The 24,904-nt window shown below is 38.3% G+C and overlaps 1 protein-coding gene across 1 annotated transcript in view; it reads right to left on the reverse strand.

Moving 5' to 3' along the window:
* Positions 1-24,859, reverse strand: part of SYTL3 (synaptotagmin like 3) — a 36,130-nt gene extending 11,271 nt beyond the window's left edge. Inside the window, exons 1-9 of the mRNA XM_026077094.1 lie at positions 24,582-24,859; positions 20,048-20,615; positions 18,428-18,643; positions 13,696-13,760; positions 11,035-11,086; positions 9,604-9,670; positions 8,119-8,191; positions 4,535-4,659; positions 626-769 (exon numbers count right to left, since the gene is read on the reverse strand). Coding sequence (XP_025932879.1) covers positions 626-769; positions 4,535-4,659; positions 8,119-8,191; positions 9,604-9,670; positions 11,035-11,086; positions 13,696-13,760; positions 18,428-18,643; positions 20,048-20,157 — 852 coding nt within the window. The 5' untranslated portion in view covers positions 20,158-20,615; positions 24,582-24,859. The remainder of the gene's footprint in view (positions 1-625; positions 770-4,534; positions 4,660-8,118; positions 8,192-9,603; positions 9,671-11,034; positions 11,087-13,695; positions 13,761-18,427; positions 18,644-20,047; positions 20,616-24,581) is intronic.
* Positions 24,860-24,904: the final 45 nt, after the last annotated feature.

The raw sequence follows: 24,904 nt of genomic DNA on the forward strand, positions 1-24,904 counted from the left end.
GTATAACACCTTAGACTCCACTGTGCAGTAAACTGTGATGGAGCAGCAAGGTCTTTGTGTGTGTTTATACACTTCTGCAAGGTGAGCAGGCTTGTTTAATTTTGATTCCCTAAAAGTCATTTTAGTTCCCTTCTTTACAATATCAGTCATGGATTCCTTGACCATTTAATCTTGACTGCCTAACTTCATCACTAATATACAGAAATTATCCTTAAGAGTTAATCGAGACTTTAAAGCATGTGCTGAATTCTTTATAATTGGCTTTCTTCTCTCTCATTGCAGTATTCAAAATGCTGTCCAGAGGAGGTTTCAATGGCATCCCTTAAACCTATCAACTGCTTCCTTGGCTTCTGTCACTGTTGGCTTCTTTTTCCTCCTGTCAATTCCGCTGACATTTTGACATTTGGATTTCATTTCCACTGACATTTGCATTACCACAGCTCTTGCAGAATAAAAAAATCCTTCTGTGAAAAGTTTTAAGAGAAAAAGCTAAAAGCTAGCTACTAGGTGAGAGAGAACTACGTTCAGGATCCCAACCCTAATACAAAATGGGAAGATCTTAGCTTTTACATTTGTCCCCGTTAGACATCTGTTCTATTGTGCTTCACCCTTCAACTTAACTTACATGTCTTCTGCCCTCACAGAAAACTGTATCACTTGCAGGACTGGTTATTATGTCTTCTTCCTGTTTGCAGTTCCTTTCGGTAAGAATTTCACTGCTCTTTTGGGCCCCAGTGATGAGCTGTTGAAGGCTGGGTGTACTTTTTATCTGTAAGAGATTCAGCAATTAATTTCTTTTTGTTTGAAACAAGTGCTCCGATCCCTTTGAGAATGCTATCACAAGAAAATTCAGTTAACTAGCTGCAGTTCACGCTGATCAATCTCACACAGCTGGCACAGAGAATGTAGTAACTTAATTTAAATGCTGATTTACAACCCCCTCATCCCAGTTAGTAGTATATTCATTATATTAGTAATTTTCTAAAATCAACATACCACCACTCAAAGTAATGATCACTACCACAGCAATTACTAGGAGCAGTACAGTAATAACACACCAAAAGTAGCAATACACTAATAAAGGGCCTTATTAGTCTTTGACAAAACAGTAATTTTGTCAAAAAAAAATCCTGCCTCCAAGAAATTAAAAATAGTATTTTGCAATATACATCACACATGCCCATGTCTACCTATGCAAGGTGAATGTAGGTTGAAAAGAGACTTGCAAATAGGAATAGACAAGTTCCTATTAGCTGTGATTATACAAAAAGGTTAAATTTTTGAGGTTCGTTTGTCTTTTGCTTTGTCTTTAAATCCTTCCCAATCTTCCCATTAAAACCCTGATAATTCATGAGAAATTAACCTATAAAGTAGCAAAACTCCTTGAGATTTACCTTCTGCCACCTCTGTTACCAACAACAACCGACTTAATGGAATGAAGTGCCAGAACACTAATACACATGGCTAGAAATATGCTGAAAACAGGTCTGGGATCATTCTGGCAGACCATTAACCCTGAATAATACAATTCATGAAAAATATGTTCACAGGTCAATGGGTAGGGAAAGAGCAAAGAGAGAAATTTTAGAAGATTAGCACCTACGGAAATAATTTATTAGAAAAAAATTGTATGACAAGGATTACCAGAAAGGCTAGAAAGAATACAGGGTGACTGAATCGACTAAATGATCATGACTTTTTGCATAGAAAGAACAGATAAGGTATATTAACAGACCAGGGAACCCTTCCTGTACCATCAGCAGAAAGCACTAAAGCATGAGGACATCAGAGGAGATGACACGTACTTCTGAAAAACAGGATGTGCAAAACCCAGACCAGCACACTGTTATTATAATGCACAGAAATTGTTATGTGTAATAACTGCCCTACCTTAAGGATAGATGTAAGAATTCATCAAGTTCCCTTATGAGGAAAGAAACAGCTATAAAGTGCATTCATAATATAGTCTCAAAAAAACCAAAAAAGCGCATCTTTCTCATCAGAGAACCTGTCTTCTGCTATGCAAGTCCTTCTGCATTCAGAGAAGCAGGACTTTCTAATTCTCTTCTTTGTAAATAAACAGGACTGCTCTAAAAAAACTTGAAATCACTGCTGATTTCACTTCCTAACCAGCCTACTGGACACTGAAATATAGCTTGCTACTTGGATCAGAAAGACTTCTCCACTGTATTAAACAGAAAATAGATGACTGACTGGGCAACACAAATACAGGTGCTAAAGTTAGACTCAGGCCCTAAGCAAGACTCCCAACTAGCCCAGCTCTAATGCCTGCACCAGTGGGCACCCATTGTTATGAGAGGGGTGGCCAACAGCTCCTGACACACCGCAAACAGCTCCCGGGGCCTGCCTCTTTTTGCTTTTTCCCCCAGAAAGGTAGGTATAATTGCACCTACTTCCTTAAGTTCCTTTAATGAACTTAGAGATTCAGATAATGAGAGACCCTAGGAAGTGCTATTCAATTACTTTGTAAATCCAGGTTTTACACTGGCTGATAGTTCTTGCCACTGGATTGTTTTTCACTATTACTGAAGTTAACTACAATCTTTCTCAACTTCGATCCAGGTGATCAAGTTCAGCACATACCATAAATCAGGAGAAATTCACTTAAGAGACAGATCTTGCTCTTGAAACTGAAGTGCTGACCCATTTTTATAGTTTGCATATTCAAAATGGCAGAGTTCCAGATATTACTTCCCAGTTGTTCCTGGGAGAAAAAAACATGCTTTCCAGGGAAAAAATACTGTTTCAATTAATTCTCTGAAAATGCAGGTAAGTTCTTTCTTTGGYGGAAATCACAGCACATCAGATTTCTAGATCATATTTTGTTCCAAATTGCAGTGATTAATTTTCAAAATTATTTTACAAGTGAATTGAAAGTAATTGAAAACAGGTTCTGTGCCTAAACTTAGTCATCAGTTCTGGTAATGATACAAACATCTACCCTTACTAAATGAAAAGAAAAATCAGAACAAGACAAAATAAACAGAAGAATATTGCAATGCTGCCATTGACAGAGGGTTTTTTTTTTTTTTTTTTTTTAATCACAGTACAGATACAAAAAGCCACCATGTAGGTGCAGGGACAGGCAAGTAAAACTTCTTTCAATATTAAAAAACCTAAACTGCAATGATGACAAGAGAAAAAAGATCAACAGTAATTCCAGCAATTCTAGCTTAGATGTAGTTGAACTGGTTTGAATGAAACAAAGGCTCCCTGACCCGCAAAAGTAGAGCTCTGACTACACAAACAACATTGAGCTTTCAAGATCTCTACTGCAAAGGATGGACAAAAAATTAAGTCCTAAATCTTTAAACAGTCAATTAAACCCCACACAAATAATTTGGTATCTCCTACTTAATACATTTGCCAAGCCAAAGAATCCATATTCATCCTTAAAACACGACCAGCTGTGTGTGATCAGCATGCAAAGAAGCATGGTTATAGTTCATGTTTTCTCCAACTCTGATGTTTTTCAGTGCACTAGAAGAGCAGCACTCCGCCAGTGGAATAATATATAAAGTAGCACGGAAGTGTGGTTTGCCACAATGAAAGCAGCACTCAGTTAAGAAATGTTGCCTATTTTATTTATAATATGATCACATACAAAAACACCAAAAATAATTTCCCGGAGTTCACAGAAGTTGTTGGGCCAGTTCAAACCACTAGTCCATCGTGTCTGACATCCTACCTCCTCCATTTAATACCTAATGCTTCAGAGGAAAGTGAGAATTGCACCAAGCTGGCAGTGAGTGACACTTCCCATGAGGGCTGGCTCAAAGCAAAAGCATTTTTCAACATCTAATTCAGCCACTTAGCAAACCACATACACTTCAGTAAGTACCCACTATGTGGGTCACTGGAGATGTGAAAATGTACAAAACAAAATCTTCAGTGCAACTTTAAAGCAGACACATGACATTATTTTCAGCCCTGCACAACTTGTGAAAAAAGGAAGACTGGATTTTTCTCAAACTTTTCATGAAAATACTGAAAGCTTGTGGCTACAGGCAAAGCAAAAGGAAAATGGAAGTTGAAAAGCAACTAACAGCAGTCACCATTTTCTCCTTGCCAAAGAGCAAAGTGCTCAGAAAATGTGAAGATGGGTTTGGGATGGCCATGGCTTAGTCCTGTTCAGCAACAAGAGGGACAGGAGTAGGACAAGCGACAGAGCATCTCCTTGCAGCCTTATGGTCACACAGAGCATGCAGCAATCAGCCCCCAGAGGGTCTGTGAGCACCTGCCAGCAAAACAACCTCATCCTCTCCTGCCCCACATGAGACTCTTTGTAAAAACTCAGTCTCAGGTGTTAGCTCTGAGCTGAGACCAAGCATGGAGAGTTGGTCAAAAACCTTGTGAAGAATCAGATTTTTGACCATGGTCAGTGAGCATCAGCTAAGCTCTGCTCCTATAATAAAAGTAAAATCACACTATAAAAGTAACCATTCTTATAAACATATTTCATTCCCAAAACAGACCTTACAGTTCCAGAGACTGAGTATAATGATTTAGATACCCTGCTTGCAATGTTGATGGCAGTGTCAGACTGGCTCCTTCTTTCCTTCCTCTTTTCCACATTCTGACCATAATCTGTGGTTAGGAGACTTCTGTCAGCCATATCATTCTGGGACTTAGAGATTTCTGAAGTGAACACAGAGAGAGATGTCACTATAACAAACATTGCAAGCAATCCTGTAGGCTTATAGGCCAATACTGTATCTTTCAGACTTTCATCCTGTAATTCCAGTATTGATCTCCTGAGAGTAAGGAACAGATGGGAAGTGAAGTACCTGTCCCATTTTGTATAATTATATTTTGCCTACCTAAATTTTCCCTGCTGTTTCAACTGGAAATTATATTTTTTGCTTCCTATCCTTATAGCTGCTGCAAGGAATTGTTGCACAAATACAGTTTCATCACAGAAATAGCTGCTACCATCCCTGTATATAGTTTAGATATTGATTTGTAAAGTGGTATTTACAAATAAGTATTGACTGGTTTTCTTCAGGATGAAAGTAAGAACATTGTAATAATTTATAGTGACATTACAGTGGCAATTAGAAAGCAGAGTATATTGAAAAATACTTATAAATGAAGCCAAAATATGGAAGAAAGGAGAGATATTACATCCTCTGGTCCCAAACCACATATAATTTAAAGAACATGAGCAGCCCTCATTGACTTCAATAACACTGCAATAACACTATACGGATAAGCTTACATCCATACTTAAGTACCTTATTGAATTAGCACCTCAGTAATATATAGTTTATTGTCAAATAAATCTATGGGGCAATTGGACATTTAGTGCACCACTTTTTTTTCTTCTTATTCCTCAGGGTACAGTCAGAGCTTTACTTAAAGGGAAGGACAGCACTCATTTGTGATTTCCAAAGCTAAAAACTATGAGGCTCAGCAGCAAACACTGTGTTGTAAACCCTAGATAGTTCCTTATGAAGAATTAATAATGTATAAGTGGTATATGAAATAGTTATCACATGTTTAATTCATGCAGAAGAAATAAATCTTTCTCCTGTAACATAAGCTACTATGGGGGAGTCTCAGACAGCAGACAACACGTCATTATAGTATTCAGGAACAACAGCACTCTGGAGTGATTTTTAAAGCCACTTTGGGTTAGTTTTGTCCGTAGAAGCAATCAGTCCTCACATGTTTACTGTACTTTGGGTACACCATTAAGGCATCACGTGACATATTCATAGGCAGGCTCAACTAAATCATCTCTGACTGTAAATGAAACCATGTTTTTAAAATACACAGTGAAATCAGAGATCATAAAAGAGAATGGAGTGATAAATCTAATGGAGCAGATACAATCTGAACAGTTTAACCAGTAGTAGAAGCAGAAACACAAGCTTGCTTCACACTCTGTTAAAATGAACAGGTTACGAAACAGCTTATTGTGAGAAAGGGTTTTCATATCTGTTCTTCCTTTGGCTTCTCTACCCAAACAGTCAGTAAGAAGGGACATGCTTCGTTCCATGGGCGATTTTGCACTGCAAAGAGAACTACAACCAGCAACTCATTTTACATACACCAGATAATAACAATTGGATTATAACAATCTCCTGTTGCTGCCAGACCAAGCTGGAACAGAAGGTAATGCCATCAAGAGCAGGCCAGACAAGGAAGGCATTGTGTCGCATGAGCTAATCCCTTGTCCCCGGTCTGCTCTTAGCCGTGCATACACGTTGGCTCCAGTGATAGCATCAGAGGCACAACTAGGATCTCTCTGTTTATTTACTGCAATACACAGGAGCTGCTTGTATTAAATACCTCTGCACATCAGGACATTTTTATCTACATAAGATACAGAGCACTAACTTTAGACACTTGTGACTGAAAGCATTTATCAGTGCCAAGTTTCAGTGAGAGGCCATATTGTCTGCAAAACCTGTCTTCTTAGGTCAAGTAGCCCAAGTCTTTCTCTCTAGAAGGCTTCCTATACTTTCCTTTAATTACTGACTTTGGTGATTTTAACAGCCTGCTATTTTCTTACAAATTAAAAGCTTCTTACCCTAATTGAGGATGACAGCAACTGAGTGTGGTTTCATGTAGAGCTGAGCTGAGCTAACAACTTGCTGCCCTCCCCCTCTTCAAGCACTGTTCTTCCCTCTTCAACCTCTGGCTCCTGGCCACATGGCCCTGTGATGTGCACGCTCCAACACAGAGACCTTACCTTGAGCCTATTTAATTCACTAAGCCAGCAGAAAAGTGCCCATTTGTTTTGGCTGGGTTAGTGTTCTGCCCTTTTAATTAGTTAAATCAGGATCACAGAAGGGTCCAAAACCACTGATGCTAATTCTAGCTAAGCAGGGGCCAGGAAGTGAGAAAGAGAGGAAAGATGGGAAGGAGAAGCAGGGCCTTCCTTTTGGTAGCAGTGAGCTATTACATTAGCTGGCTGCATCTGGTGAAGCCCGATGCTGAGGCTTGTGCTTTGGGTGATGACAGTCCTGCACTCTGTCTCTACCAGCAGCAGTGGAACATGCCCAGGCTGCAAACTAACAGAAAGCAGAATAAATTTGCTTGCATCCTATTCTGTGCTGCCTCAGCTAATGTGCTTTCAATAACGAAGTATCCTAGGCCCCCCTACACACTTCTGTTCAGGAGAGACGGCCATTGTATCTCTGCATAGCTTTAGTACGTGTTCATGTGGACTCCACATTAAATCTGTGGAGTTAAAGAAAAACAGGCTTTAGGATGGCTGGAAGAAGTCAGAGGAATGAGCAAGCAAGGGGTAAGATCAGAGTTAACGGGAAAAGCAGAAAGAGACTAAAGCCCAATTTATTCAGGTCTAATCTTATCTTTGGGGTTGTTTAAGACAGTGAAAAAATGCTGAGGTTGGTTCAAATGCACACAGATCTGCAAGCCTCCTTCATGAGGCTCAGAACCAGGTTTCCTCTGGTTTACTCACTGATGCCTTTAATCTCCTCTCCTCAGAGACAGGCTGCTCTCAGCGTAGTAAGCCTTAGAGATGCATACATAACCTGCACCATAAAGAGCAGCAGATAGTATAAATGAATGGAAGGAAACAAAAGTATCAGAATGAAAGAATTGTTAGGAGTGGTTAGCTGTTAAAAACACGCAAAGAAAAAAAAATAGATAGACTGAGAAAAAGGAAGGAAGTCCTCTTAAAAATTGCCAGAGAGTGAAAACATTAACCCCTATTTCCTTTACATGACAGGTTCTTTGACAGGGTCAATTGGGGTTCAATCAGATAGATAACACAAAGATAGATAACTACAATAGAAAATAGAAGATAGATAACTACAGTAGAAACTCTGAGTTACTTCCATTAAATTTACTGCATCTGAACAACCACTAAACTTAAAAATAACATTATACAGTCTTTTCACTCCTTAACACGAAAGGCATTCTTTGCTGGTATCATCAGCTTGTTAAACAACTGGCAGAATACTGATGAAGACTTACCTTATTATTTTTATGTCTGGCTTAGTCTTGACATTAGTCATTAAAATACCCTTAAGTTAAAACTACTTTATGGCCAACAATTTGGCCAACAAATGGAAACAATTGACTATGTTACTCTAGAATGATGATGCAGTGAAAGCTACTTACTTTTTATATGTGTTGTGAAAGACAAAAACAAGTTTTCCACAGATTTATTAAAACTTTTAGTTTGATGGAGTTCCTGCAAATGGGAGAGTCCAAAAATAAGAACACATAGAATATTTCCTGTGTTTCAAAGTTTCCATCATCACATACAAGTAAATGTACAACAAGTAAATGTAAGGCTGCAGTCTGTGCTCACTTCTGTAGACAATCACATATGAGCACATATTTTTACACAATTGCAAACAGTCACACTGATGTATGATTATGGAGGATTATCTTTTCATTTCCACACTTCTTGATATATAAGTGGAACTCCTTGTAGGAAGATTTCATAGCAATTTCATAAATACAACTAATTACATGACTGATTCATTGTAATATATTTAATACCTCAAGTAAGAAAGTCTTAACTATTACAGAACTGCTATTATGCTCCTGTGCCTCTAAAAGCAAAGAATTTTCATCAAAGTCCAGATAAGCACATATTAAAAAGTTTAAGAAAATAGCAGTGGACTTCAAAACTAGGGTCTCAGGACCCAGACTAAAACCAGCTGAAAAAGTCAGTAACATTTTGCACGATTTCAGTGAGCTCTGAGTCATGTTCTAGTACCCTGTTTTTTAGAAACTGGATACAAAACAAACCATCAAAATCACTGTTTTTCACTTATTAATGAAAGCAATGCATGTAATCATCACTTTACAAAAGACTATTGAATATCACAGAATCACAGGATTGGTCAGGCAGATGGCAGCTCAGGACGTCTCCTTCCAAGCTCCTGCTCAAAGCAGGGCCAGCTGCGAGCTCCAACGCTGTCACTCAGGGCTTTACCAGACCACTCTTGAAAACCTCCAAGGACAGAGACTGCACCACCTCTCTGGGAGACCCAATCCACAGCCTGACTGGCCTCCTTGGGAAAAGCGTACCCTTAAACTGAGCCCGACCCTCTCTTGTTCCAGCTTCTGCCCCGTGTCTCTTGCCCTCCCACCACGCACCATTGTGCAGAGCCCAGCTCTGATTTCTTGTCGAGCTCCTCGCAGCGCTCACGCTGTGGGGAGCTCCCCTCACAGCCGTCTCTGCTCTGGTCTGGACCAGCCCTGCTCCCTCAGCCTCTCCTAACAGGGCGAGGGCTGCAGTGCCAACCATCTCAGTGGCCCTCCACCGAGCTCACTCCAGTCTGTCAGTGTCTTTCCTGTACTGAGGGGCTCAAAACTGTACACGGTATTCAAGAAGCAAGTGCCAAGTAGTGGGGGATAATCACTTTACTCAAAAATTCAAAACTAACTAAAAACATCTTTTGTGATAGACTCTAACCTTTCTCCTACTTCCAGTGCAGCATAAAATAAAGTGACAAAAGACAGCATTTATATTGCAAAATGATGTTATGGTAGCTGTTGCTATTTACTGTATTTCTGTGACTGGCCTTTTCATAGAAATGACACCCTAAGACAGGGCATGCAGACATATATATTGCACATATGTACATTTACCGTCACGTTGCTTCCTGCTGTGGATTCAGTGAAAGGAGGTGGAGTTGGAGGAACAACAGAAATGTTACTAGATATTTAAGAGAAAATAAACAGGGCAACAATTAATATATTATGCTAACAGATAGACAGATAAACCACATACATGCACAGTATCTATATTATTTGTCTGTCTTCCCTGCAGCCTAAAGATATGGGATTAAGATCTTGCATCTTAAAGAGCTGCAGCAAAGACTTATTGCCTGTGTTTCTAAGAATGAAGACTACCTTTTTATCTTTTTGATCTCGGGCTGCTCTAAGCAGAATTATTAATTTAAAACAATCAGGAAGACCTAATACAGGACAGGCTTCCTAGACTTCTTTATGGTTGGCAGTATTACAATCTGAGCTCCAAATCCTGAAGCACAATTCCCGTCTAACACGCCCCATCTCTGTTTCAGAGGTGCTTTCAGAAAGCAGACGTCTTTATTTCCACTACTGGAAGGATTCTTCCCTGCCCAGGGCCCAGAGCTGTTAGAGCCTTCTGCTTTACAGCCTTCCAACCCTCCCTTTTGTCTGTCATAAATAGACCAGATTTGTGAAAAAAATCTCACTCAAGTCTGTTATCGCAACACAATCACAGCCCCTAAAGGCAGCCAGTGAACTTCCCTTTGGATTCTCTTCTCCTTTTACCACATCTAGGTTCTGGTTAGGATCTAGCTATCTACAAGTTTCCACCTTATGCAGCTACATTTTGCCAGATAATTTTCATAAAATTGAGGCCATTTATTGTATCTTATTTTACTTTTTTCTTTAAAGGAAGAGGGTTTCTTTTACACAACATTGTTTAAGCAAACTATTATTTCATTACATATGACTGGTATTAACTTAAGCATTATCATGTTTAAGCTTCAAATCACTAAGGCATTTATTCAGTGCAAACTGGATTTTTCACTTTCTTTAAGTTTTGGTAAAGAGATGCATCTTTCTGAATACAGAGTTCCTTCACTAATACTTATTCTAAAGCCATCAAATCAGCAAAATCTCCCATTTAGAAAATGTTGATGTTATTGCTTTCTAACCAAGTAAATAATTTTCACTTCTGATCATGTACAACTAGCGTGCAAATTTGAAAGACAGTGGTGAAAACAGATATACAGAAATATATAAACAGATGTTAAAAAAAACTGTACAGGTTCCTTCACTTCAAGTAAATAGAAAAATATTAAGATAAAAATAGTACTCTCTATTGTACTTGAGACCCTTTCTATAGGTTGTCTAGACATAAAAGTGGCAATTCTTCTATGCTATTACCATTTGTACTCCAAATGTATTTAAATTTGCTCTTCATAATCAAAAAATATACACTGTTGGCTGGCTGGTTTATAATATACAATATATTAACTGTACAAAGTCTTGGTGTCCTAGGACGATTTGTCCTTTTATTAGCCTTACCTCAGTTTCTGATAAGATTTCAAGAGCTTTGCACCAACCGTTTCATGTCTGCCTGTGAAGGAGAAAAAACCCAAAGGTCACTTAGCAACAACAGCAGTTATTAATGCCTTTATTATACTTTTCAAAATCAGTGCACTTTCAGGTACTGGCTTGTATTTACAGAAGCTCAGGCATGAGCAAACCAGGAGTGAAACCTGTCCTCATCTGACAGATGAGCCTAAACGCCAGCCAGCATGCAAGTCCCACCTGTAACAAACACACTATCACAATTTCACCTCCTCTCTTTCAGGCAAAAGATGTTCAGACTAGCTCTTCACAAACGCTGAAAGCACTTTGTATGGGTGCTCATGGGCCCACTGCTACAGGTTGCAAAGTGCCCTCAACCTCCTGAGATCTAGAAGGCAACTAGTTAGTGCAAAAGGCCAACTGCACGGAAGCACATTTAATCCATAAAATGAAAACACTGAAAAGATTGGAAATGTGTACAAGAGCAGGCACATGGTACATTTCTTGAACCTTCCGAAAAACTCTTTACTTTTTATACTACAGGCTTGAGTAATTATGAAAATGCATGACTAGCTCACAGACAAGGTAAAAATCCTTTGCTAAGGCCATCCCTATGGAGAAATAGCAACTGTGTCACGCTCCTCAGGTGAGCAGCCACATGATGTGAAGAACAGCGAGGAGCAAGCGCTCCATCAGGCACGAACAATGAAGGCTCATAAAAATGTAGTTTGCTCCTGAGTGATCACAAACAGAAAGAAGGGCTAAGTGTATATAACACACGGTCAACTGAAAAGAGCCAGAATGGATTTAATCACTAATCATTCTTAACCATAGCTATACAGAAAGCAACATGTGATCCATGTTTTGTTAAAGACATCATTAATTATAACATATTACTTAAATGTAAGCAGGAGAGCTTGGTGATGGTAGAAACAATAAACTTATCAATATTACAAATTTTAATAAGAACTCTGGATTTAATGCTCCCTTATTTATTAATAATGTTTGGTATTTTGATTTATTGTGGCTTTTAATGACTTTTTAGATTTTTAATTTATTAGTAAAGGCAATCTAACACTTTTATGAAAACAGTCTTTTTAATCTGTAAGTAGAAGCTACACAAAATTAATAAAAAGCATACTGATGTAACATGTTTTTTAGTCTTCAACATGAGAAAACTTCATTGTAATGTGCATTTTATTCAGTTAAACTTATTTTACAGTAAATACTTCATTTGTATTACATTTTTAAACCAAAAGAGGGCACTGTCTCTCCAAGCTTGAAGGATACATAGCAAAGCCCGTGTCTGGAGGTTTGTCATTTTCCCCCCCCCTTTAATTTTATCAGTTGTTCTAACAAGGAAACAAAACAAAACCTATTTCTCCCTACAAACCTACCTTGCATATACCCTTAGACCTTTGTGACTTCAACAACACTGCTATTAGAATAACTAAGCAAAATGCTTCGAGCTCCCACAAAGTTTTGATAATGCAAGGTGAGAACTCATTCATTTTACTGGAAAGAAGGACATTCAGTACCTTACAGTATCACATTCAGTGTCTGGGGAACAACATATTCTTCTACAGTAACTGTGAGAGATGATTGTTAAAATAAATAGCTTTAGACTTACCAAACTGTGAAAGATTATATGAAGTAAAATTACTAACAACAGTTATGAAATATTCCTGTGCTTTAAAAAAATCAGTCAACTAATATTTTAAATTGGAAATGGTATGGGCTAGAATGGAATTCAATGAAATCTTTCAAATTCTAAGTTAAGTGTTTCAGAAGAAACTATCACAGCTCAATTCCTTAATTTGCTAACTGCTGGCTTCTCTGAGTGCCTACTACTCAAAATTTGCCTGATTACATTTTCCCATTTACAAACTTCTTCCTATTCAGGATTCCCAAGAGGTACTTAAGATATTGGAAGTGAAACTGGAACATCTAGATACAGCCTTGCACAAAGTGAAATCGTTGCTTGTCTGAAGTGAAGCTTCAAGGGAAAGATGAGGCAAACCCTCTCCACCTCATTAGTCATTGCAAGTGCAAAACCCCAACTAACAACCTCTTGGTTGGTGAAACACATTCCCCACAGAGCAATCCAGCTGTGTCCGCCACATCTTTCAGTGCTTTGTATTTTTAATTGCACTGAAAAGTCTGAACACAAGCTAATGGCACAGTTGGCTGAGAGTAAAAAAACAGTAGGTGTTTAGCTCTCTGTTGATTTACATCCACACCTTTTATTGTTTATTCCACTCCAGCATTTCTTTAAGCTTTGATATTTTCTCAGTGAAAAAAATGGATGTTTTAACTCTGACAAACAATGGATGCAAGGTTTTTCCTTCCTGCCCATATATTCTAGCACTTCTATAGTTTTTTCACATGTCACTGTATGTCTTAGTAACCGTAGTGAGCTCATTAATTACTGATTACTCATACAAAATAGACTGTACTTTTAAATATATTCTGCCAGTGTGTGTTCATCCTTTAGTTAATGCATAGACAGACACACCGCAAGATACAGTCTTTATTTCAGGCAAATCTCCCACCAAATGGGTGAAACACTACATACAGTGGCAGACTACATTCTGTGTTTCACTTAGATGAGGACTATACACTCCACATCAATTTAGGGTGTGTTTCAGTGATTACCTTCATTGGGATATTTCTTTGCTCGTTCCTCAAAGAACCATTCACCAGCCTTTATTTTTACATCTCTGAAAAACAAGCAACAGACATTTGAATCAACATTTTCCAAAGTGCATTTTTATAACTGTTTGATAACTATTTACCAATCAAATAATCCTCCTTAATCCTACCACAGAACTAAGAACTCCTGGCTGCTCACACCACTGATTGACTCTGTGCTGGGCTTGTGAACTAGGGGCTGCCCCCCTCCTTTTTTTCCGGTTGGCCATGGAGAACTTTCTGTGCAAAGCAACACATACTGCTCTAGGCATTGCTCTGAAGTCAGAAGACCTGGGTCCATACCAGTCTACACAACTGACCTGCAGGACGACACCAGACACTTGTGGTTGCACCATCACTTACAGCTGTGGCCAAGACTGAGGAGAGGGAAAGCCTGTGATGGAAGATACGCTCCCAGGCAGAACTTCGGGTGGCTGCCGGGAAGCGCATGCTGAGCTCTATAACCCCAAAGCAGGAAAGAAAATAGTCTTTCTTCATTGATATGCCAGTGGCCTTTTTCTCTCTTTTCTGGAGACCAGCATCAAGGATGTCAGTGTCATACACAGGCACCAGGATCACAGTATCAGAAAGGCAACTCTGTGAAGAGCAGAACTAGCAAAGCCTGATTTTCAGTGGATCTGTCTCTTCCAGTTTATTATTTCCAACTGATTTAGACGAAAGCTGCAATGTGAACTTATCCATTATTAAATACACGGAAAATCCTTTAACTGAGGAGTAGATTCTCTGGAGTCTTAAGGTACAAATTCTCATCTAAATGTCTTCCTAAATTTAGGGCACATATAATGTCTCAACTCCATGTGGATTTTCTGATGTTTATTACTGGATGAAGTTCTGCTGCAAAAATTTCCTCACTGCAGGCACTAACTCTTTCATTTCTAGTTTATTTCCCTTCTAGGAAACTAGTATCTTTATTACATTCTCTCAGTCAAATTTGCTTGGAATTGACAACCAACATACATGCATACATAAGCACAGTAAATGTGTATAGGGCTTGCATCCTTAAGAAAGCAAAAATCCCTAAGTGCAGCAAGAGCTATCTTGATATCCATGAAGGTCAGGCAACAAATCCCTGGGGCTGCTGCTCCACACCTCACCTTACTCTATTTTAGAATACACAAACTACAGGTAGGATGTTGTCTGGTCTTTTTGTGGCTTGATTTTAAGGCAATTTTAGGCATCTAAAATACATCTTTGTAGTCACCAGTGCAGAATATTCAAAACATTCACAAGTGTAGATTGTACTACATATTTACATGTCCAACCACAGCTTTTGGTGCACAACTTTACACAGATGGGCTTGAAAATTCAGTGGGAATAACTCTGGGACAGGATACCTTGTTTATATTCAGAAGTGATCTATTCATAACTTCCTTAATTAATAGATGTCTGAAATCTCTGTCTGCTTTAGAGCTTTAAGAGCTCTGTATTGGCGGTGTCACAATTCTTATCTCCAACCTTCCCTTTATGTTCCCCACACCACCCATGGTTATCTTCCCAGAGTTTAATCTCCAGTTCTGCACTTGCTCACATGACAACCAGGCTGTTCACAGGATGAAAACAGATCTGAAAATACTTTGATTTTTTTAAACTAAAGAGTATATTAAGCTAAGCTACCACCAGAAGTATGGCAATTAAACTGATAAAGAATTATCTTTTTCAGGTAAAACAGACTAACTTTGTTAAAAGCAAATGTCTTTCTAGACTCCTAGAAGATAGGATTCCTTTAGGAAACAATGATATATCAACTCCATTCACGTAACAGATGCCTCTTCCAGGTGAAAGATATAAACACTGTGAGTCTACAAGGTTTGTTATAATTTCTTATTTTGTAAAGAAAACGAACATATTTAAACACTTCCGTGGAATACCAGGCAGGGATAGCTGGCTTTCCAATGACGTATCCAACTGCACAAGCATGGTGGTGCTCCCCATCCAGCAGTTACCCTTAAGCTTAAGCTATTAGGATGCTGCCAGTATGCAGTCTACCCTGGCAGTCCCTGCAGGACCCCACTCTGTACGTAGCTGCGCTCCCGCACTCCTGGCCTGGAGACTGGGGGAAACTCATCTGGAGGCTTCAGTGCTGCACTGGGACAGGGGGAACTCACCCCAGCGGCCCCTGCGCACCTCTTCTCACGGTCACCCACCACCATGAAGCCACCAACCAAGGCCACAGCCCAGGGCCCCGGCCACAGCCTGCTGCCTGCCCATGCCACCCCATCGCCTAGGCAGCACCCGCACCATCCAATGGGCACAGACTTACCAGCGCCCTCAGCACAGGGCAGGCGCAGGATCCCACTAAGGGAAGGTTTAAACAGAATAGTTAAATACCTAGTATTCTGTTCAATCAATTTTAGTTGAGTTGATAACATGAGTAGAAATCGAAACAGCCTAATCAGTCTTGTTTGACCTTCTGACATCAATATTGATCAAAACGTTGCAGATAGGCACATATCTTTATTAAACTAAGCCAAATTCCGACTAAGTAATTTCTACTGCAAAATAGAAGTAAATCAATTTGTAAGAAAAGAAGCTGGCTGACAATATTACTCTACATCTCTACAGTCCTCTTAGAAGAATCTATCCAAGGCTATAATACTAATATTTTCAGATGCTTGATTTTCTGAATATACAGAGGAAAGACACATACAAAGTTAAAAGATGACTTCTATTTGCATACACACACTTTTCAGTGTCAAATGACATAAGCAAACAGAATTTGGTGTGCTGCTTTCAGCCAACTAGGTGAAGTACATAATTTTTGAAACTTAAGAAACCTCTGCAATGCCTTTTGTCACTCAGTGTCAAAAGGGGGATAAACAAAGTTGGGCCCTAAAAATAATCTAGGATTGCAACATTAGGAGAGAATATCAGTAGTGTTGCTGATAATAATGTTTTGTTCAGGAAAAAATTCTCTAGGGGTAACCAAGACTTAAAACCATGGTTGCTCAGGACTTCTGAAAATCAGCTCTTACAATTTGCAGTCACCATGTTCTTCCCTTACCAGGATAGAAACAAGGCACTGAGTAGGATTTACCATACTGCTGGGTTCACTAACCTCTTTAAGACTTGCAGCCTTGATGTAAAGTTCACTGAAGTCAACAGAAGAAGTCTGACCAATTTTAATGGACTTTGCATCAGAACTAAACAAGATCAAATGTGAATCCTGTACTGTCTCTTTGCTATAAAGAGAATTTCATTGACAGGTGAAGGACTCCTCTATATCAGCAAGATAGAAAATGTAATTTCCTTGTGAAAAAGTCAGAATGTCTTTTATTCTATGTCAATAACACTCTCCTGTTTTCACCAGCCTGAACAAGGTTACGTAATAGCTAAGGGCACACAACACTATACAACAAGGCAGTTCAATAACTAGCTACTCTCTATAGGAGAGGTCCCCTGTGGCCACCAAGTATTTGGAAAACCCTGTAAAAGAAGAACAGGTGGAGGGAGGGATTGAGGGCAGGATCTGGAAAGTTGACATTTTTACCTTCCTTTTTAGTGCTTATAGTGTGAAGCACAGATTGTGAAATATATACATAAAAAATCAGCAACTGCTTTATCTCAAATATAGACAGAGCTAATTTGCCTATTTTTATGTACAAATTGCAAAATAAACTGAGAATACTGAAAGCATCTATTTATTGATAGTTTAGTCTCTTCCAAACTATAGAAAATGACTTTAAACTAGTGGTAGATATTCATGCAGCTTAAGACCAATACTTTGCCTGATATTCCTCAGGCATTATTCAAACCCCATGTTGGCATTGTAAGAGGGAATGAAGTGGTACATCAGTTTTGTGTTGACATAAAGTAAAATTTCATCCAAACACTCACCCTTTTTATAGGGATATAAATCCCTGTAAACCAGCAGAGCTGCTGATTCATTTTCAAAACTATATGTTTTTGCCTACAAAATATTAAAGTATTTTTTGTCAAAGGTGGAAATATATCTAAACTGTTTGGTTTAGAAAGATTTTGATGACTAGGAGGGACTATGATGGAGTATTTGATACGATAAATTGTACCAACACAGTAAATGAAAGTTTCTGGTTTTCAGGAAAACAAAAGCAAGGTGACATAGTAAAAGAAAAAACAAATCCAAAGTAAACAAACTTGGATCTCTGATCACATTTGAATATTTCCCTATAATGTAGTTAATGTTTTGTGTTTTTAAATATATATATGAACCATGACTTCATATTATTCATTAATCCAAGTTCCTTACTCCCATAGTAAGTGCCAAAAAAAACCCCAAAAAACAAAACAAAACAAAAAAAACTGACTAGGAAATTGTCAAGAAATTGGGTACACTATGTTAAAACACAGCACCTTCAGCAACCTGTTATGCATTGGTTCAGTACTGACTCAGAGGAAAGAGTGCCATCTACAGGTAAAATATTAACATCGTTTCCTATGCTTTTCAGTTATCACCTTTACAAGACGGACCACCTGCCTCGGGCCTAACCTGAGGAGCCATTTTGCTAAACACAGGAAGTGAAATCCTGAGTACATGACTTCCTGTAAGGCATGTAAGGCAAAATTCCCATTAATTTCACTGGTGCCAGGACTTCATCCAACATTTTTATTCTGCCAGGGGCTTTGTTTCATTAATCGTTTAAACAACAGATACACACAAAACCAGACAGCATTTATCCAAACCAGAAAAACTTCTTACCCATGAGCATAACAAACAGTGCACTTCCACAGGTAGGGATTCAGGCAGACACGGCATTCAGAGCACACTCGATGACTGCACCCGTTGCATACGGCACCTCTATTCATCAATAACCCAAGGGACTTGTGACAGCGAGCACAAGATCTTTCCTGGTATTCATGGCTCATGTTTCTTGCCCCTTTCCACCGAAGCTGCTGCAGCTGCATCTTCAGTTTCCTAATCCCAGGTCAGAAAACAAACAAACAAAAAACCTCATGTAAGTCACAAGCTAATACCCTGGTTGTGCAATATCACTATTAGTGGGAAATACACCTTCCAGTTTGACCTTAATTTGTGCACTGCCGGAGGCATCTGCACACAGCATTTTTTGCACCGCGTTTGTATGTGCAACCACAACAGTGCACGCAGACAGAGCAACAGTCTAGTATAAATGGGTTCTGTTCATGTCAGTGATGCACACCCAGGACAGGGCACTGAAATTTTGCATGCAAGCGTGATCATGTATTCACAAAGACTGAGACTTAATTGTGCTCCCTTTCATTTGATGAAGATATTTATTATCATATTCATCAACAAAGCAAATTTTCTATCAGTTAAAAATAATCATAACAAACGCATAAAGTGAAAGTTAAAAAAAAAACACACATCAGACCAAAATATCTAAACCTCTCCCTTTTGTTAACTTTGCTTCCGTTAAAAGTGCCAAGAATCAAGAGTTATGGTTTTTAATCATCAGTACATCATAAACTGTTGGCAATTCTAACTGATTGAAACTTTCTTTATAACCCTTTACTTACTTTTCCCAATCATTTAAGTAGTCCAATTACACAAATGTGTGCAGTAAATAAAGTTTAAGTTTCTACGTTTAAGTAAGAGACTAAAAATTTCTTACTTAGCAATACAAATATCCTGTTTTACATAGGGATGCAACTTGACAAAGTAGGGTACAAGCTGCCAGGAAGTCCTTACTCAAGCCCTGATATAAAGCAAATAAAATGCAAAAAGATCATCCCTTATCCTTCACAACTGAGATACTTGTATAGTGTGATATAATTAAATAAAATCCTTTTCCTAACCAATGACACCTATTGACACTAACAACCTCCAAGAAAGTGCAGTGCACTTGGTATCTACTGTACATGAGAAAGGACAGCGATGGATTCAGCATGATGATGAGGTACCCAAAGAGTCTTAACTTCAGCCTTGATAACAAGTAAGTTAAATAAACCAGTGAAAGATCTGAACGTGTTCTGTATTATCAGGACAATATAGGTGTATGTAGGGACACAGTGAGAATGTCATAAAACCTTCACTGAGAAAGAAATACAGGCAGAAACTGAATTTTCTATGAATGCCAGAAGTAAAACTCATCAAGTATATTATTCACTGAACAGTATTTGCTCAGCTGATTTGTATCAGCTCTACAACTAATGTAGAGAAGTTAATAGTATGGTAAATCCAAGAGGCTCTGGATAACCCTTAGTTTTCCCAAAAAATAAAACAGGCATTAGCTAACAACATACAAAAAAAGGAACATATTCGGAAAGAGAGGAAAGAGAAAGAAGAGTACTCCTAGAGAAAAAAAGAATAAAAGTAGAGAAATATGGGAATGGCAGGTACCTTACTCTTTCCTCCTCTGTTTTTCTCACCATCTGGTCACGGTGCAGGACCTCCAGAACAGCCTCTCGCTCCAATTCCTTAAGGAAGTTTAGATTCAATTCACAGGCCATTTTTCCCAAACTTCACTTATTTTGGAGACTCCTGAATTACCGTTCAACTACATCCAAAATGATGAATACTATTTCACAGAGTATAATGTCGCTTTCAAGAGATCTGAGTGTTTCTTAAGTGCCTGTGCCCTTACTTCATTGGTGATAGGTTTCACTGCGTCATACCCATGAAGAGAAAAATAAAGGTGTCTCTCTTCCCACAGGTCACCAATTAAGCACCTCTGCAACCCAGGGAATACAAACAGTTAGCAAGGTCACAGCAGCCTTGTCTTTTTCATATAAAAGAACTTCCTGTTCTTTGCTTCTGCTGAGAGCAGTTCTGAAAGAGATGAGAGCTTGCAATCCCAGATAGGGCTGTAACTGGCACCTGATTGAGGGAGAATACACCAGGAAATGGCCTAAAGGAGTAGGGGGAATGGCTTCTTTTACTTGGTCTTGCAGACTTGGAATTTCAAGATCTAGAAAGAAAAAAAAAAAGAATATATGTTATCATCCCTTCTCCTCACTTCCCCAAGGCTTTTCAATTAGTATTTGAGCAATGCTTTCTGAAAAACACTTTTTGCTATACTCATACAGATCTTTATGCCTTAATTCAGATACAGCAGAGGTTTTAAGACAGTCCCTTTCTTCAGACAGTCTCACCACAATGTCCATTAATAGTTAGCCATGTATCTTCACCTTTTTTTTAAAACAAAAAACAACTAGTAAAGAAGCTTTAGTTAAGTTCAAACACTAGCCTTGCTGCCCCAGGACTGGAGAAGTCATAATGGTTAGGACAAAAATGCCCCTTTCTAATCGTATCTTACAGAAAGACAAAATACCACAAGTCTAAGACGGAAGATGGAAAGAAACCCTTTAAGATTCACTTCTATCAATTACCTAATTTCTGTTAAGTCTAGATAAACAGTTTATCACAAAGCAATGAGATTATCTTTGTTAATACACACAAACAGAAAAGAGTTGAGAGGATACATTTTATTTCTAGCTCAGTGCACTAACAATTTTTGCCCCGAACTGATGATTTTACTGTACAAACATATGAGAACCACAGCTGTCCTTTGGATAAATTCTGTGACCTTCACTTTTGTAAAATTCCCACTAAAATGGAAGATAATTTTAATACACTTTGCAGAGAAGTAGAGAAAGAAAATGGTCAGCTTACACACCATATTCAGTTTTTATGCTGCTGTCTAGTGTTTAGTGTGAATTATAAGAAATAGAAGTGTTCCAGTTTCAGTACATCAAATATCAAAGATGCATATATGAGAAAAGGTTATGTATTGCAAACTTAATCTATGAACTAAATACATACAGTCAAACTTCCCATTAGGATAAATGGGTAGAGTTTTATTGAAGCAGTTAGTAATGCTTCACTAATGTATCTCAGCTGAGAATCCGATCAAGTATCTGCTTTGCTGGATCATTATATTTAAATACTATCAAAGTCTTAAGTTAAAAAAAAAAATCTTCAGACATACAATCATAACATTTCTGTAGGTAGAAGGAATTACTTTACATACAGCTACATAATTAAGCTACTTAATTTCACACAAAAAAGCAGGAGGTAATTTTTATTTATAAACAATATGCATGCAATTCTTCGACATTTTTTCATGAAACCCTTCAACAGACATTAAAAGGACAAAGCATTTCGCAGAAGAATTGCTAACAAAAAAAAAAAAAGATTGGTTTCCTGTGGAAACAAATGAGACAGAGATATGCATAATCATGTTTTATTTCCTTGCCAACTGCAATTTCACAGGAAATTACACAGCTGAAATCCCCTAGCAATGTATTAACACAATATATGACATTTTCAAAGGCCCATACAACCCTCACCTGCTTTAATCTTCTATCTTAAGACTAACTCCAAGAAGTGACTAACATATTTAGAGCCTTCAATTCTATTTAAATCAATCTGAGAGAGCACCCAGTACAAGCAGAGGGACCTCTGCCCTGTACAGGATATCAAAACACCCATTACAGCATTCACAAGTACAGCTTTCCATAAACTCCTAGGATTCCCAATAGCTACCACAGTTACAGTGCCATCAGAAAGTCCTGCTGGGAAGCATCAGTAAAAGCTAGCGAATTCATGGCAGTTGTTATTAGGTGGATCAAAAAAAAAAACCCTGCTCCAGTCATTCATCCTAAAGAAGGTATACGCTGAATGTTTCAAAGAGCTATTAAGAACATGCCACTGTAAAATAGTTACTAAAAGCAACACCTGCAGTTAAACAACACCTGCAGTTAAGCACAGAAATAGCTGTTATTTGATAAAATTCTTAAAAATAAAAAGGCTTTCTCCCTTCTTCACAGAATAGCACAAAGATTTCCATATTTCAGGCCAATTTTGGGAAATAAATTTCAGGTGACACCTGGGTGTATGAAAAATATTAAGCGCATACAGAATCTTACTTGGAGTCTTGCACAAATTTTATAAAGTGATGTTTTCAACTAATCATGCTTGTAAAAATCTAAATGGTGTGGGGTAAGAAATAGCTTGTAGCCTTTTCTTGTACTCACTGTCTTCTCTCCAGCCATATTCCACATGAGATTTGGATTTGGCCCAAGTGAAGGCAGAATTCTTGAAAATGGCATTTGACCTTGGCCCATAGGTAATACTTCAAGCACCGTAATTCAGATCAGTGGCTCTATTGCTATACTTCTATTCATAGCGATAAATCATGTAAGCATAGAATCTAATGCCAGCAGTAGACTGTCAAAAGGGACTAGGATAAAAAGGCTAGGATCACTTTGGCTAATCACCTAGGATACGAAGGTCAGGACACCAAACAAATCTATTGCAGAATGAAGTGCCAGGGGCCGTAAGTGCAACAGGATCTGAACTACGCAGAAAGCCTCCGTGACTCTCTCACTGCTGGGCAGGATCATCGCACTCTGAACAGAATACAGCTAAAAATCCATCATATAGCCAGCAGCTCCACAAATTTTGCAGCTGGCACCCTTGCAGTTATTTTGTCATCTTTATGGAGACTTAAGCTTGAACAATTGCTGTGCTCTGTCAAGTTCTCTTTAGCATTCAAGGGTAACTCAAAATCTAGCTTAATGATGAGGTAGCTGGAGCTCTTAATCATTTCACAGAAGTGTTCAAATTAGACTGAAAATCTCAGTACCATTGTAAAAGAGCTGTTCTATCACTGAAGCTGTCTGTGTTAGGCTGGGTTTTGGCAGAAATAAAGGAGGGGAGTATTCAATAGTGATCCTCTTTGGCAAGAAAAAACAATCCTAAAGACCTTCACAGATACCTTCCTTTCATGTCTACTCATCAAATCCAGCTAGCTAGTTGTTTTACACTGCCAGCTAACCTCATAAAGCCAAGCACCTACTAYGTGAAACCAAAAGCAATGGCAATCCCTTTAGTTAATATCAATACTTCCCCCTTTTCAGCACAAAGTCCATATAAAGCATTTTGTTCCAGCATTAAACTATGTAGTTAAAATAATCAACTGTCAGGTACTTTGCAGATGGATCATTTACTTTTTGAGCACATTGTGTGAAGTCTCAAAGCCATATAAAGGAGATTGGACAACCAGCGTGGTTGCTTTTCAGGAGGGGGAGGTGTGCATGCAGACAATGCCATCTCAGATGGCTTTTTTTCTTTTAAATCAGGCTAAAATAGTATACAATTATGTAACTGAAGATTAAGTTTGCAAAAGGTATCTACTTTTCTTAAGTTTTTAAACTTATGAATGCTTGACTTGGCAAGCTACTTTGAGAAAAGCTTTTGCATGTAATACATTATTGATCTCCCTTCTAAACTAAGACATTCTGTACCTCAAGATATTTTTTACAGATCAGGTAACTTTTGTTAGTAGTCACTAATGCAAGCCCACAAAGGTTCAGCAACAACTAAAAACTGAAGTTTTACTAGCTCCTTTCATATCCTCAGGCATCACCAAAATCATGACAATGAAATAAGTATAACAAACTGATCTTTGAAAGTCAGAGCCTTCATTGACTTGAGATAATTGGATTACTTCATCCATTAACCCCCCAAAAGGGGTGTGATACACCAACATTAGGATAGTTTAGAGTAAAAATGAACACAAATGCTACTGTAGTTTATGGTTATTTCCCATTCTACAAATGCCAATCAAATAAATGTATTCTTAGTTAATAAAAAAATTACAAGTGTTATTTTATACTGCTTGACTGCAGCAGCTTTATTTTCACATCCAGGCATACACACATGCAAATTATTTGGTAATGTTTTGTTGAAGTTATGTCTTGTGGTTGTAATAACTTCCCACCTGAACACTTAAAGTAAAAAAACACTTTTTTAAGGTCCAGTTCCTGGTCTTCCCTTGAAATCTTTGCAGTCTAAATAACACAGTGCCTGTAAATAACAACACATTCCCCTCCGCAATATCACACAGAACTGATTAAAAAGATGTTCCTACCTTTTCAGCAGTCATCAAAGAAAGATGTGTGGAAGTAAACTGCTCTTGAGAGATGAGTAGCGCTCTTATTATTCATTTATCTTTCCTTAAAGAAAACTGGTGGCTTTTCTCCACCCCCTTCCTTCCTTTGGGCACCAAAATTAGACTGTAGCATATATAGAGTGGCATTCCTACAACAACTAGTAGTAGCTGCACTCCAAGAAGAGTTCTAGTATTACAAGAGTTTTTGCAAAATCTCTGGCTTTGCTACCAGCAACAGCACTAACAATCAAAGGGAAGTTATTCACCCCTCTAACATTAAAAAGAGAGGCTGCACAAGGGAA

The sequence above is a fragment of the Apteryx rowi genome, unplaced genomic scaffold (assembly GCF_003343035.1).
Source record: "Apteryx rowi isolate R43461 unplaced genomic scaffold, aptRow1 scaffold_448, whole genome shotgun sequence".
NCBI classification, from domain to species: domain Eukaryota; kingdom Metazoa; phylum Chordata; class Aves; order Apterygiformes; family Apterygidae; genus Apteryx; species Apteryx rowi.